This window comes from Haliaeetus leucocephalus, unplaced genomic scaffold (assembly GCF_000737465.1).
Source record: "Haliaeetus leucocephalus isolate CR32 unplaced genomic scaffold, Haliaeetus_leucocephalus-4.0 Scaffold889, whole genome shotgun sequence".
NCBI lineage: Eukaryota > Metazoa > Chordata > Aves > Accipitriformes > Accipitridae > Haliaeetus > Haliaeetus leucocephalus.
This window is the reverse complement of record NW_010973325.1, coordinates 4,482,315-4,498,065: the sequence shown is the minus strand read 5'-3', so window position 1 is coordinate 4,498,065 and position 15,751 is coordinate 4,482,315. Positions and strand designations below refer to the sequence as shown.

Below are 15,751 nucleotides of genomic sequence, written 5' to 3'. Positions count from 1 at the left end.
GTCCCGCCGCTTGCGGCGGGCGGTACCGTCCGAGAGGGCGGTGGTGGAGCGGGCCCGACAGCGTCATCGCCTGATGAAGGTGTGGGTATTTAAGGAAAAGTAACTTCAACGCTATCCAAAAAAACCAGCTGCCGACGTACTTGATGATATATTCCAAGAAGTACGGACAGAGTGAGCGTGTATCCGTCAGGTACTCTCACAGAGATGCCCAGCAGACAGCCATTAAGGGGAAGCTGAGTAAGTTTTCTTGCCGTCAGTCCTTTTCTGCATTAAACCCGTTTGGAACACGGTTCTGGTCATCCGGTTCCACCTCTGTGTATCGAGGGAACAATGGGCAAAAGTATCAACAGGTATGTAACAAGCCATACCGGGGAGCTGATGTGGAGGACACAGCAGTTCCAGCGTGGCTCTTTAAATGCCAGCAATAACCCATCTGCTACAGGTCTCTTAAAAATCTCTAAAGCTGAAGAGCACCAGGTGTGATAGTTCTTAAAATATTTACAAAATATCCCAGATGTGCAGTTTTAAACTTCTTTAATTACATTAACACAACTGAATTCATTACACTGCCAGAGGTATTAGGTGTTCAACTTTAACATTAGTCTAGTATAAGTAAACTGTAGCTTCTAATAAGAAATGACAGGCAGAGGCTAGTAAGGGCTGCTTGTGTATGGCGTAACTTCTGAGTTTGAGATTAATATCTGTGACCTGAGAAACACAAAATTGGTTTTTATTTGGCATATTCTCATCGAGATCTGGGTTGGAACACCCCCATCTTATGGTGTAATGTGTGCGGGTGTAGACAGTTCAGTTCAGGGGTTCACAAAATATTGTTGTGCCTTGTCAGATCTCTGAGTCTTAAAAGTCCCTCAAGGACACGTAACAGAAATTTGACCTTTTCAGTTTGTGTATCTTCTGTTGATGATGATGATGTATAGCCACTGAAGAAGGTCCTCCAGTTCTCCTTCTGATGTAGGAATTGAGGACTCTATTTTTCCTGCTTGCACCAATAAAGCTGAAAGACCTTTTCTTACTCTTCTTGTTGGAAAAAGAACTTATTTTTCCAAGCTTCTGTTTGTTCTGGTGGTGATGTACTGTTGATGCCCTTCTGCACTGGTCTATTTTAAGACTAAAAGTAGTGTTCTTAGAAATCAAATCCATTTAGGGCCCTAAGTACAACTCTTATGTACAAGTTGGTACCCCTGAGCCTTCTTAAGTTAGGTGTCAATAGTTGAATTTTTAAAGGTTCCTTTAAAGGTTACAAACATTTCGAAAATTCCAGATCTATCAGTTATTCAAATACAGAAATCATTGCATAGGGACAGAATTTCTGTATTGGATCAAGTCCATGATTTCTGTAGCCTCCTCTATTTCAGAAGAAGATATATGAAGTCCCACAACAAGAGCCATGTGGACAGCCTGTCCTCCAGTAGTGAGGCTGCTCTGATCCCAGGAGTTTGAGATTATCAAAACTTGTTTCATAAAAACAGTTCTGTATTGGGAAGAGTACCCATAAATGTAATTCAAACTACCAGGCTGCTGGAAGCAGTAGTACAGGTGCAGACTTAAGGCAGTGAGCTGATCTGGTTTCCGAAAATCTGTTTCTGTATTTTGCACTTCCTGATTATTGGTTTTTTAAATTAAATTTCACTTTGCTGTTTTGCTGTAGGAAGTAACAGAATCTAATGATGTTTTCTTTGATTTATTTGGTGTGTTTAGAATTGTAGAAGAATTTATGTTGGAGTGGACTTCTGGAGGTCATCTAATCCAGCCCCCTTCTCAAAGTAGGGTAAAATTAAATGTTGGGTCAGGTTGCCCTTCCAGCTGAGTTCTGAAATGGATCGAGCTTCACCAACCTCTGTGGACAGCTACCCTGTCATTGTGGGTGTTTTGCACAGCTAATTGGAATGTCACTTGTAGCAATTTGTGACTGTTGCTCCTTGCCCTTGTTTCTGTTAGTCTTGGGTTAATAATTCTTTTCTTTACTCTGAAGAAAGGAATTCTTTTTTTCCTGTTTGTGTATCAATGCTTTCTTATTGCCTTTCCAAGCATCACTGAATTCTGACGGGACTTTTGGGAGCTACGAAGCTGTACAGCACACGCCATATTACGCAAGCTGGATCCCTGATTTAGTGTTGTCTGAATACTTGCAATTAAATACAAAATTGTTACAAATATTGTCTCCTATTCTTTTTACAGACACCCCTGGGATACAGTGATCAAAGCTGCTATGAGAAAGTACCCCAACCCAATGAATCCATGTGTGGTTGGAGTAGATGTCCTTGACAGAAGCCTTGATAACCAGGGGAGGTTGCATAGTCACCGTCTTCTCAGCACAGAGTGGGGATTGCCAAGTATTGTAAAAGCGGTATGCTGTTACAGTCTTAATGGTTTATTAAGGGTGTGATGCGTTTTTATGTCTTCATCTGAATTGGAGCTGAATTCAAAGTAAAAGCTTAATTTATAGGAAATATCGTCCACAAATATCACATAAGCTGTAATTAGCATACTTAGTAGCGAGAATACATTGTAGGCTTTAATATGCCTATAGTGTGTGTATGTCTATACATGCCTTCCAGACTGGTCTGTGTCATGCTATTTGGCTGATACAACCTACCAGGATGTAGTCTTGCCACTGATCACAGTGTTCTGGTATCTATGAATTACTTTGTATTTATTTGGGGTCACTAAGAACTTGACATTTATGCGTTTTGGGGTGGGGGGTGGGCTTTTTTTTTTTTATTTTAGTCCTTTTTTATTTTTTAATTTTTTTTATTTCTTCACTTTCAGATTTTAGGAACAAGTAGAACTCTGACTTACATTGAGGAACATTCTGTGGTAGATCCAGTGGAAAAAAAGATGGAGCTTTGCTCAACTAATGTGAGTGGTAGCTTAAGAAGTTTCTGGTAATTAGTTGTGGAGATTAGATGTTTTGCTCTTAACATTTAGATTAGAAATGTGTTTGCATCTTTCATCAGGAGGTAGCAATTTCCATGTCTTAGCTGGCATCTTATTGGCTCTTTTTTTTTTTTCCCTTCTTCTTCTTCCCACAAATAGGGAACTTTAAATACTTTGGGATCAAACATTTGTGATTTTGTTTTTAATGTAAGATTATTTCTCAGTATGCGTGTAAAATAGTTTCACTTTTAGATGAATAACTTGTTCTACATTACACTGCCATTTACAACAAAAATTTTAATTTGAAATGCCTTTTTTCACAAAATTTAAATGAAGTATTATGCTATATTTTGGTATCCTGGGAACTTGTAACTATCAGATTTGAAGCAGAATTGTCTGTACAGAGACTTGTCTCTGTACAAGAGGCATTGTCTTCCCTGAGTATTAATTTTCTGTACTCTCCAAATAGCATTATGGTTGTCTTGGTCTTGAAGAGCCTCTCTGAATTGCATGCCATAAATCAGATAAGACTCAACATTCAGAGAAACGAATGGAAAGCTGTTTGTGCTTTGTACTGTGAATAGGAACTTAGATTGATATAATTAGATCTAGGATAGGAGAAGATGCATCACCCTTTATAGGTCTTTTTATTGACTGTGTTCTGGGTTTTATATTCTGTGTACACTGCTTTGTCTCTGACATTAAATTGAGTGCTCTACTATTGAGTAGTGCTGTTGATAACAGAAAAACGAAAGGTGCGAAGTGAGGATTTCAGCTGGTTTTTTTCTTTTTAAGATTACTCTCACAAACTTGGTGTCCGTTGATGAGAGACTGGTTTACACACCTCATCCTGAAAACCCTGAAAAGTAAGTAAGGATATTTGTGTGCTTCTTTGTGCATAGGAGACATTATGTTAGTCCAATTCAGTTTAGGTATTAACTTTTCTTGATTCTCTTACAGAACTGTGCTAACCCAAGAAGCAATTATTACTGTTAAAGGCATTAGCTTGAGCAGTTATCTGGAAAGCTTAATGGCAAACACAATATCTTCTAATGCCAGAAAGGTACATTTTTATTCTGTTTTCTCCCTCTCTCCTCCCACCCCTACCTTTCTTTTTGTTGAAATAGTAATTGTCAGCCATGTGCGCTGAATACTATATTTAATTTCTCTAAACTTTGTGCACAGTTTCAACTGATTTTTTTGTAGGACCTCAGCAATTAGAATATGATTTTCCAAAGTATGAAAATGTTTCACTACTAAATCTTTCTTTTTTTCAACTAGAATTGCACATCAGAACAAACCAACCTCTGTGCATGCTACAGTTACACATAACAAACACATATATTATTAGTTGGTTTTGTTTTGTGGTTTTTTTTTTTCCAAAGCACCTTTTTAAACATTAACCTCCTATTTCCAGGAGTTAGTGCTAGTAGTGAATATGACTTCTTTTTTAGCCTTTATAATCTGTATTTAGCAGGTAATCCTAGCATATTTTCTCTGCTGCTTTGTCAGTTGTTCCAGTCCTGTCCATTAGTGAGCTGTCTCCTTGCCTTTGGCTGAAAGTAAGGTAGTGTAAGCAGAGGCATATTCTTTGAAGAGGTGAAACTATGTTGACTTTTGTAGGTAAAGCTACACCAACTCCTCTATCTTGTGCTTGCTTTTTCCACTTGGCTTGCAGCCATGGAGCTGTACTTCAGCACAGGCAGAGCTACGGGAGTGCTTATTCTTGGGCACTTTGTCCTATACTTACTTCTTCAGGGAAAGTGGGAAAGAAATGGGTGGGGTTCTAGAGAAGCACAGGCATCACTGCCTAACAGCAGGATGAGATGAGTGCACCTGAAATTGGAGTTTGTGCTCTGCATTGCTGGAGAGGTTCAGCACAGTGGGAATCTGGCCCAGTAACTGTGCCAGACAGTCTGTGCTTTGGCCAGCCCTTTGTCCTTGTGAGAGGTGTTGCTTGACCAAGGCAGCGTGAGCCAACTTGATAGGAGGTATTGAATAACGAGATCAGAGAGGGAGAAGGCCTCCTTTTCCTCCCTTCTTGTGTGTTTTTCCAAAAATGAGAGGAAAACAGGTTAAAATCAGGGGAGGGGGGGAGGAATGATGTGTAATTTCTAGACACTGAAGAGTAAGTAGCTGAGTGCTCTCTGTGTTTGTTTGGAAGTCATAAATGGAATGTATTCCAGATAAATTAGAATTCTGTTCTGATCCAGTTTCCATGTAAAAGTCTGTGTGGGGCATATATTCTTGAAAGAGAAGTCCAAACCCTGGCTCACAACCAAACTAAAGGCTGACTCGGAGGTAGCAAAGCACTAGCTAGTTGGAATGGCCAGATCAACTAGGCATCTGTCACGTTTGCATGTCTCTGTTGAACTCAGCGTAAATATTTCTTGGTACCTATTCAGGTGTTGCCTGTGAGAGAGCTTGAGTTCTTTTAAAGATTGTTCTTCTGTTCTGCCATTTTCAAGGAACACAGTGGCTCACCAGCTTCTTGCAAATCAAAAACACCTTCTGTCCTGTGTGTTTCACTGAAGAGTCTCATTAGAGATGTTGAACTTGGCAGGAATTTGTACTTGCTGTTACCAGCCCTTTGCTACCCAGTAACCTACTCTGCTGTTACTAGCTCTTCTCGCATGCTGTGCTGTGCCTCTGTGTTCTTAGCACCCCTCTTAAACTTCCTAAAAGTTGCTGAAAAATGTTTTGTTGTTCTAAAGAAATAGGAAGTATTGAGATTTTGCTCTGAGGTAGAAGTGGCAGATGATGCCTTATTATTTTTAATGATGATGGAAAAATCATTTGCCATATGTTGTAAATCTTTTCTGTGTTACTCCAGGGGTGGGATGCTATTGAGTGGATAATTCAAAATTCTGAAAGCGCTCTAAGCTAGCAGTTCTCCACATCTACAGTTTGTACTAACTAGTGGTAATGCCAGCATTCTTCTTCTTGGTACAGCATTTCAGCTTTCTAGCAAATATGTGCATGGATTGTTGTCATGTGAATTTCATAAATTAACCTGCATGTATGTTTTATATACATTGCATACAGGAATGGCAAACATGTTCATTACACTGCAGTTGTAGAGAGTGAGAGTAGGTCAGATCTAGACTGGATCAGTTAACCCATGCTTATGCCACTGGGCAGCCAACTTGCTGCAGCCATGTCTTGTGCCACACAGTATTATGGTTTGAAAGTGGAATGAGGACTGTAGGTAACTAGGCATGGAGATGAGTCCCTCCACCAAGTGTTTGATCTGGTCTTAGTTTCTGTGATTTCAGTATGTAAAACTGGTACCTGAAGAAATTAATAAATTGGTTAGTGATTGGAATTGGCATTATAAAAATGAAATGGATAGGATATAAAATTCATTTCTTGAAACAGATTGCCGAACAGGGGTAATCTTTTGCATAGTGACGTTGTATTTGCTTTTCTTATGCCTGAGGAATATTGTTGCCCTTCTGTGAACTTCTGTGGAAATCTGTACAAAGCTTGAAGCTGTCAGAATGCCAGAGTGTTCGTGTTTTTCATTGGTCTTGTAGTTACATTCATTTTGGTAGTGACGTGTTCCTTAAGCGATGTGACTGTGAAAAAATCTGACTTCAAGGTTGAGAGAACTGTGTGTACTTGCCTCTGGGATACCTCTGTGCAGACTGTTTTCCTTCCACTAGTCAGTGTAGCTTGTCTCTGTCATTCCTGTATTGGCTTATGCTTCAACTAATAAGATTCCTTAAAAAAAGGAAAAAATCCATTATGCTGCGTCCCCTACTTAAGAATGTAGGTTTTTTTTACACTGCTTACTTTGAAAACACTGTATGCCATGAGTATTTGCTTTTACATTCTCATTCCACTAAGCTTTTATGGGTGTTTTTCTGGAAAACGTCAACTACAAAGGCTCAGCATTTATCAGTCACTTAAGCTCTACCAACAAATCTTCATATGCAGCGTTTGGTCTGCCAAACATGTCATACTGCTAACATATGCAATAAAGACTAATATAATATGCATGCTTTGTTATGAATGTGCTTGCTTAATGACTTACTACAGAATTTGTTGTACAGTATGAAACTTTATCGATCAATCCTCTGTCAGATTTTTTTTTTTGTAACTGGGTAGTTCTACAGTACTTGGAGGCTTTGCATCCTGTTAAAATTTGTAACTTAATTTCCTGTGCAGAATATTCCTGAAATCTTCCTTGCCAATATCACGAGTTTATTCTTAGCTGCAAAATACAGCATATAGCATATGCAGGTCTAAGGAAACTTGCGGACCTATGTAGTCTCAAAAGCTGAAGGAAATATCTTGCTGCTCCAGTCATGGATGTCTTCACAAGTGTGATTCACAAATTTAAACAGATATATCAACTAAAACACTATGACCTGGTTGTTTCAAAGTCAGGGTGTATAAAGAACCTCTCTATTTTTCTACTGAGCATTTTCTACATCGAAGGTGTTCGACTTTCTGACAAATCTTTGTGCGATTAGACAAATACAACATCTAAGCTGTTGCTGTCTGTCTTAGTTCTCTGTGCCTGTGTCACCTAAGAGAGGACATTCTAACCTGACTTTTAAATATCCAAATGCGTGCTTACTGAAAGATGATGCCCCCTCTCTCCCCCCGCTTTGTTCCTTACAGAGCACTCCACTTGGCTAATTCACGGCTAGTTACAACTTGTTGCCATGCGGTAGCCTACTCCTGTCTGGGTGCTTTTATTCATGCTTTGCTGGTGTTCCCAGGTCTTGCACAGGATGTAGAGACAGTGGAAGTTACCACCTGCTGAAGCATGGTCGATTTGGAAGGAACTCAGAAGTTGAATCATAGTCGTCTACGGACTTTCTTCTGCAACCCATACTTAAACTGGACAATTTAAATCATGTTTTCTTGATGATTGTCAGTATTTTTTAAAGGCATATCTTGATCTAACTTAACTTAAAGATACTAATTCTTGAGGTAATTCTGGATAGGGCTGAATCCCCCTTTCTGAGCTCTGACCAAGAGTTGAACACTTTGGTGTGATACATGGATAATTTTTCTTGGGTTAAGGACTGCCTGCCAGTGCAGACATAGCAATTAGTGTTTATTCTGTGAGTCCCTGTAATATGAAAAACCTGAAGAGAAACAGTCAGCCCTTCACTGAACTTAGTGGGGGTCTTGAGAGAAGTATGCTCTTATTCATAGTAGAACTTTCTTTTAATAGGTTATGCTTTGCAGCCTGGAACTGGGTGTTTAATATTATTCCAGAGTAATGCTTCTAGCCTCCAAAAAAATTCTTCAAGAGTATGTGTGGGTTTTGTTTTGGCCTTTTTTTTTTTTTTTTTTTTGAGGTTTTCAAAGCTGTTTATTCAGATTCTTGTTCATGCTTAGTGGTGTATAAAGGACAACAGCAGGTTCTGGACACTTTAAAAGGTTTTTGTTCAATTTATCACCTATAATGCATGCAACAAAAATAGTACATCAGAGTTCAGAACAACTCTGTGTGTGTGGAGGGCTTTTCCCTCCCTTTCGCTCGATCTCTGCGGAGGGCTTGAACACTGACACTGGCTCTCCTGAAGACTTAGGACTTTTTGGGCTCAGACCCTTTATCTCCAGAACTCCTCTAGACTTGGCCAGAGCCACGTGGCTCCCCGTTACTGCTTTCCACTGTTTGTACTTCTTATTCTTAGTAGGGTAAGAGAGGTGAATGTCTCTTGGCTTCTCTTTAAGTGAAAAAAGGCCAGGTGTTCTCCTGGTCTGATCCTGTCTGCTTGTTTTGGCAAAAGCTGTCATTCTGAGCTTATGGAGCTCTAAAATCTTGCACTTCCGTTTAGTTAAAGTGCTTCTCTTTATCTTCTTGGCTTCATTGTGCAGCTGGCTGCCTGCTCATCTTGTGGTCATTGGGGTGCAGTTGCTATAGTGCCTTCTTAAGGTAAAAGGTTTTTGATGTGATTGTTTTGCTGGATTGCCCAGCTCTTACTAAAGCATTGGCTGTCATTGCCTAGCTTTGAGGCACTCCCATTCTGAGAACTGAACAGAGGAAGACCATATCTTGATATAAAATGTGCAACTGTAGTCTCTCAATTAGTCTGTTTTATATGCTGAAAAGTTGCTGTGCATGAAGATGGAATTCAGTGCGAGTCCATCTCTGAACTCTTGCTAGATACCAAATCAATTAGTTGCTGCTTCAAAGAGCACTTGGAGGGCTATCTTTCTTTATCCTCAAAAACTTTCCATATAACTTGGTTAATGAATCTGAGAATAGTATGTAGACTTTGCCGTAATTTTGCTGATATTCTTTGGGTGGTGGGAGCAGCAAACAGTAGAAACAGCAATACTCTTACATAAGGGAACTTAACTGCTGAATTAGGCTTTTTGCCTAGGTGTGCTACTGGGAGCTCACACCGATATTGCATTTACTTCTTGCTTATGGGTTAAGCAAATGCCTTTGCAGTGAAGTTTCCGTAAGAAGATGCTAAGAAATTATCCCTATAATTGGGTATTAAACTATGCAGGGCATGAAATTAATTTTAAAACAAGTCTCGTGTCTGACAGAGGAAAAACTACAGAAACATGAGCAGTGGTGGTGTATCTGTTCAGATCCTAAATTCCAGTATTTTCCTGGCAGGGTCGGGATGCCCTGGAGTGGGTGATCAGCAAACTAAACACAGAATTGGAGGAGCTGAAGTCAACACGCGAGGGAATGAAACCAGCAATGGCAGCAGCGTCAACAGAAAAATAAAACCAAAAATACCAAGTAACTGACAGAAAAGTTTTATTCTGCAGACTGCTTTGTAGATCTCCCTTCCAAGGCTGATCTGCAGAGGTTTTATGTATTTATAAGAATATTGGATCAGCAGAAAAGTAACCTCATCTGTCACCTCCACAGCAGCTCCTGTTGCCTACTGAAGATTACATTGACCTCCTGCAGATACTCTTTTCATTTAAACAATTTATTTTTAACACTGGAAACAAAACATTTAGCACATTTAAAACTGCCTAAATGTGCCTTTTATAATGAAGATGGAGAGTATATTTACACTATCTCAGTTTTTTGTACTCAAACTTGAAAAGAATGCATGTATGGTATTAAGGGTTTTCCATGTGAACACTTGTTCTGTGAAGGGCTGATAGGTACTAGAGCACTGAATTTTGTCTGTTTTGTGACCTGATAGTGTCTTACGACCATTTAAAGGGAACTACATGAGTCAGAACATGATACTGTAGAATTAGGTTATCTTATTTAGAGAATCATCCCAAAAAGCTAAAACTTGTGTGGTACTAACTTTTCTTACGTTGTTTAAATGTGCTGCGTGAACGCGACACACAGATACTTTACCTCTTAGAGTTTGTATCCAAACAAAGATGAAGTTTCTATTGATGTTAATAGCCTAAAACAGTTTTTTTGGTGGGGAGAAGGGTATAATTTATTTTCGTATTTATTAACTTGCCCTAGTTCTTCCCCTCCCTATGAGGAGAGGAATAGCAATTCCTGGAAGGTGCTGGAAAATACTTATTTATCTCTAAGAAGGGTACTTGTGGGCTGCTTGAATGAAGAGGCTGTGCTGTTCAACTGGTCCTTGCTCTTCACATCTTGTCTTAACTGAGGGAGAGGCTGATGCAATATCCAGAAGAGTTGAAACAAGAAATAAGCAGGGAATTTGAAATCCAAATGGTAAGGCTTCATGAACGTGTACTTTTCATGCCCTGAATGGAGAAAACAAGAGTACAAGAAAAACAAATGGACTCTCCTTTTTTGAGTGCTTTCTACTAACTACTGACTACCAGTGTGACTGAATTTTTTCAGCACTTTTCCATACTGGTACAAAATCATTTTAGGATCATTTTAAATGGTTCTCATTATCTGGAAAAATACTCCAGTAACTGCAGAAATTGCTTCCTATAAAATGTGCATAAATATGTATTGGTAACAGTCCTAGCCTTGTCTGATGTTTGCAAAGTTTTCATATTTGGTCCAGGTATAGTATACGTTTCTTAGACAGTCCTCTGTTAGGGCACTTTAACTTATTTTTTGGTGCACACAAAGTGAAATAAATGTTGCAAGGATGTTTACTTGTTCAAGTGGCAAGCATGTGTTTAGGAAACCGTTAAAGAGCATGAGTAACTTCTTTTTGAAAAAACTAGAAGAGTAAAACGTTGGTCACTGTTTTGATCTGGTAACTTTACAGTGTCTGTAGCTTAAGGGAAATTTCAACGTTCGTATTCTGGTTAGTTTGAAAGTGAACATTAATTTGGGTGTAACTATAGTCTCACTAAACTACATGATCCTAATGAATAAACTTAATTAAAAAAATATATAAGTCAAAAGCAATTAAATGAGTAGCTAATATTTACATTGCTCTTTTTATATGGACCTAAAACCTTTCTTATTTTAGAACAGAAACTTAAGACCTTAAAGGCTGATAGCAGCTCTTTTCCGGAAGATACGCTGGATAGCTTTGCTGCAGGTCAGTTGTTGTGCTTCTCGGAGCGATGCCACTTCCTGGATAAAGCAAGCAGAAGATGTTCTAGCTCCTGGTGGTATCCTGCTAGGACGGGGAGTGCAGCTATGGCAGAGCTCTGCAAATGAAAGGTGAAGATGAGTAAGTGTGTGTGCATGTGGAAACCTGTACTACAGCATTTCCATACATGCCTTCTGGAGATGATGAAAACGTAACTGTTGGGGGGGGTAGAGCAGCCCTGGGAGAGGTTCATTTATTGCTTCAGTTTGGAAGAAGAATTGTCTAAAGCTGCTTCTTGCATCAGATTTGAAATAATTGCTTAGTGTTGTCTTAAAGCCCACTGAGTTGTGCATAGCACCTTCTAGCACTAGCTGATGTCCCAGAAACGTCACCACAGGCTCCTATATTCCCTCTAGGGTTGCGCTCCTCTGCCACACTGAATTAGGGTCTGTTCCAGTTATGCATCAGTTTTCTGGACTCCTTTCTTTGCACTTTGTTTCCTTTTTCCAGAAACAAATCCTTATCTGCTTGTGTTGCAGCATCTCCTTTCCGTTTCATTCCCCACTGGTTTTGGGCTGCTTCTGCTCCACGTTTCATGCTACTTGGGAACTATATGGCTAGATGCTTGGTTTTCCAATCTGTCTGCTGCTCCACTTGCCATGGATCAGCACCTTGCCTGCTTGGGCTCAGTCCTCCTCTGTTTTTCTCTAGGCTAAATGGGAGCGGGGAAGCTTTGAGTGGGAAAATTAGGTAATTTCATCTGCTACCGGACAGTGCTGCTGCTTCTCACCTTGTCTTTGGGTAGGTGACACTCCTGCACCTCTGGGCTTATTGATATTCCTGTGGTTGCTCATTTTGCCCATGTGGACAAAGGACCAGCCAGTGGTCGCGCTGGGACCAAGTAGGCTCTGGTGTTTAGCAGATGGAGTGATTCTTAATTTCCTGAAAGCTTTCCTGGACACTTTCACTCTTCTGCTTTCTGCTCATCTAGTTTGCATATGGGGCTCCCACGCTTCTCCCTTGACCATGTGACTCTTCTCCATGGGATCAGTAGCTGTACGTTCAGCGCTGCTCTGATACTGCTTTTTGAAGCACTCCCATTTCCCACTCCAGTTCTGTCACTGTTGTAGTCTGAGTTGACCCTAGTCCCTACCTTTGGAATTGCTTATCTTGGTCCTTCCCTGGGGACCCCCCCCCCCATCTTTATTTACTGGAAATGGCTAAAAAATATTTCTGAAGTGAGTTTTATGTCATGTGCATTGACTGAGGTATCTGTCAAAGATGGAAAGCTGCATGTGAGGAAAAGTGCTAGGCTGCTTGTGGGAGCTGGGGAGGGGGTGTAGCTTTTTGGATTGGTGCAGAAACAGCTGGGTACATAGAAGGAGAAAATTTATAAAGCAGAAATGGCATTAAGTCAACTCTTATTAACTTGGAAGGATCTTGAAGCACTGGGGACCAAGCAGAAGAAAGCTCAGCACTTGTAACCATGCTGATTAATGGGTAGCAAGTGCCATTTTGAATAAGAATTCTGCGCTTTGAGAGTTGAAAACAGAATTAGAGTTTTGTGTGCTGGGGGAAGGAGGTTGTCTGCTGCTGTTGTTCAAGCCACCGAGGCTTGCAGTTCAGTGTTTCTCAGCTGTTAGGTTGCAACTCAAGGGAAGGGAGGGTGTGTGGGTGTGTGTAGGGTGGTGGTTTGGTTTTAAGAATTTAGCGCCAGTGTATCAGGTCCCCAGACTGGTTAGAAGTGTGGCTGCTCACCCTGCCCTGTGACTAGAGCTGCATTGCACTCACCTGCTGTGGAAGTATGATGCTGGGGATAGCTGGGTCCTGACTGTGGGGAAACAGCAAGGGAAGATGGCAGCGGTGGTTCCTAAAGTGTGGCAAACTGGGCATGTTTGTTAGCTCTTGGCCCTGAAGGATTTTAAGATGTTGAAGGTACCAAACTTGAGATGATAAACTCCGGTTTCTGGGTGATGTCTGTTTTTCATGCTAGTGCAGACAGGCTCATGTTCGCAACAAAAGGCATTAACATAAAACAGTGTAATCAAAGGGTCTTGTGTGTAATTGGTTTTGTGTAGACTATCCCTTTTTTTCCTGACTTGCCCTTGTGCCAGTGTGAGTCCTCCATGCCCCCCCATACTTCTGACTTCTTTTCCCCCTTCAGGTCAGCAGGCATGATGTGGGAAGGGTCATATTTGTTGGAAAAATGGGCAATCCTAGTGTCAGTTGCAGTATTCTTGAAAGATTTGCTTAACACAAGTAAAGGCACTGAACTTCAGCACTTAGCATGTGTTGGGTACTGATGTACGGCACATACCAGGCATTGATGTATCTGACGATGTAATAGAGTAGCACTAAGATGACCAGTGACATTCCTTGATGTGACACTTTTCATTTAAATCTTCAGGTGGAGCAGTGGGTAATGCCTTTCTTATTCTTGCATCTTCCTAGATTGTAAGCTGTGAAGGGCAGGACTCTGTAAAGTGTCTATGTACACTATGGTGCTATCTTAAATAAATGACATCATCAGTTTAAAAAAAAAACTTCTGGGTGTAACTGCTGTAATATAAAATGGGCTGTTGGTTTTCAGAGGAGGCTGCAGAAAAATTATTTGCGTTAGTCTGTACTGGGTAAACAGCATGACCCAGTACCAGGGTCCTTGGCGCTTGCTGTAAGCTACACATCGTACTGGTCAAAAGCTCTGTAAGGGTCCTCTGTGCCTGGACTGGTAACTCCATTTGGGTCTGGCAGGTGCTTCATTTTGCAGTAAAACAGGAAAACGTCATCTAAAATGATTAGCCTTGACTTGTAAATAAGACCTTATTTATCTAATAAACTGTCATCTTACCCCACCGACTGGTCAGAATCATGGAGGTTATGGGCCAGCCTTTTGATCGCAGCTCCAGGAAGCAGGTCATGCTTTTGCTATGAATTTGTTCAATGAAAAGGCATGTTTGTGAAGCACAAGTCCTGTCCTCTTCATTTTTCCACAGCTGAGGTGATTGAGGTGTGATTCTCTTTTATCGGAAGGCACCTGCAAGTAAAATCATCAGTAAGGGCTCCTAATGTGGGGCCCTGCTGCTACAATGCTTACTCTTCTTACTCTTCCATAATTTTGTTTGTAACCTAGTTAAAATGTGCAGCAGCTAAGGTTCAGGGCTCTACCTGACCAAACAAATGTGGAACATGCCCTGACCAGCTGTGCTGTGTAAGAAATGATGCTCGCCGTCTTTACAGTTAGCTCAAGAAAGAGTGAGCAATGCAGTGTCATTTTAAAGAACTTTTTATTAGTAACGCATAAACAAGAAATTGCATTTCAGTACCACATAACATGAAAACAAGCAGAAGACAATTCTGTTGCCTTCCTCTGTTAGAGCTGATGCCCCGGGTGTACCTCAAGCCGCACAGACGGCACATGCGCAGTGACAGCACAGAAGCAGGAGACGTTCGAAGGGGAAAGGTTTGTGCTTTGGGCATGTTAAGGTCCAAAGAGTACAGCTCCTGTTTGGGATTTTCTTCTTTTCCTTTATTGAAGGAAGGGGTTGGGGAGGGGAACCAGCTTTAACAGAAATACAGCTCAAATACACTCCTCATTTTATCTTTGTTTTGCTTTTTAATTCACAGGTAATGTAACAACCAGCCCCTTCAACAGAAACGTGCCCATCTTAAATGTCTAAGCCAAAGCTGGGCCTTGGCCTCTACTTGTCCTGGAAGCTGGGCCACGAGAACGCAGCCTCTCTATATAGACACGTCAACTTAACTGGTGCTTATTTCCACCAAACTTTGGAAGCCAACCTCCTGCAGAAGTTGCATCAGTTCATGCCCATGTCCTTTAATTCTAGATTTAGCAGCTCCTGAAATCCAGTTTGGCAATTCCACACTGCAATGTTTGGCCTAGAGCCTGTCCTGCAAAAGCACTGTTGGCTCCTACTGTTAAGTGCTGACCTGACTCTGGTTAGAGAAATGCAGGGAGGACCCATAGCTTAATGTAAACACTACAGCTGCATGGGAGGCACCAAGAACGTATTTTTTTCATACTGGATGCTCACCTTTTTGTACTTGCAGTGTTTTTTTAATCAAATGGGTTAATAATCAAACAGGTCTTTTCCAGCTGTGACTGTAGATTAAGGAGCCTGGCACCTTGAAAAACTATCTGCTTAAAAATCTATTTTTTCTTAGCTATAGAAAGGTCCATTCCAACTGGCTTCCTCTAGAACTGTTCTACAAAAAAACGTCTCGACAACCTTTGCAGACTGCAGTGGCTTCTGTTGTTATTTCAGGACACAGAGCCCAGGCTGCCTGTGTATCCCACACCCAGTTCAGCCAGGCACTGCCACTGCAAAACAGCCCGACCAGAGGAGAAACCCAGAAGTTACTGAATTGCAGTTTAGTGCAAATAAACAAGCAAAGCTACCGCCACATAA

General features: G+C 40.8%; 1 protein-coding gene across 1 annotated transcript; it reads left to right on the top strand.

Annotated features, from left to right (window-relative positions):
• Positions 1-6: 6 nt before the first annotated feature.
• On the top strand, positions 7-13,999 carry SLMO1 (slowmo homolog 1 (Drosophila)). Its single transcript, XM_010583322.1, is given in 7 exon segments — positions 7-350; positions 2,200-2,368; positions 2,791-2,880; positions 3,694-3,764; positions 3,859-3,961; positions 9,494-9,557; positions 9,560-13,999. Coding segments are annotated over 7 exon segments (588 nt in total). The 5' UTR covers positions 7-330; the 3' UTR covers positions 9,631-13,999.
• The last annotated feature ends 1,752 nt before the right edge of the window (positions 14,000-15,751 follow it).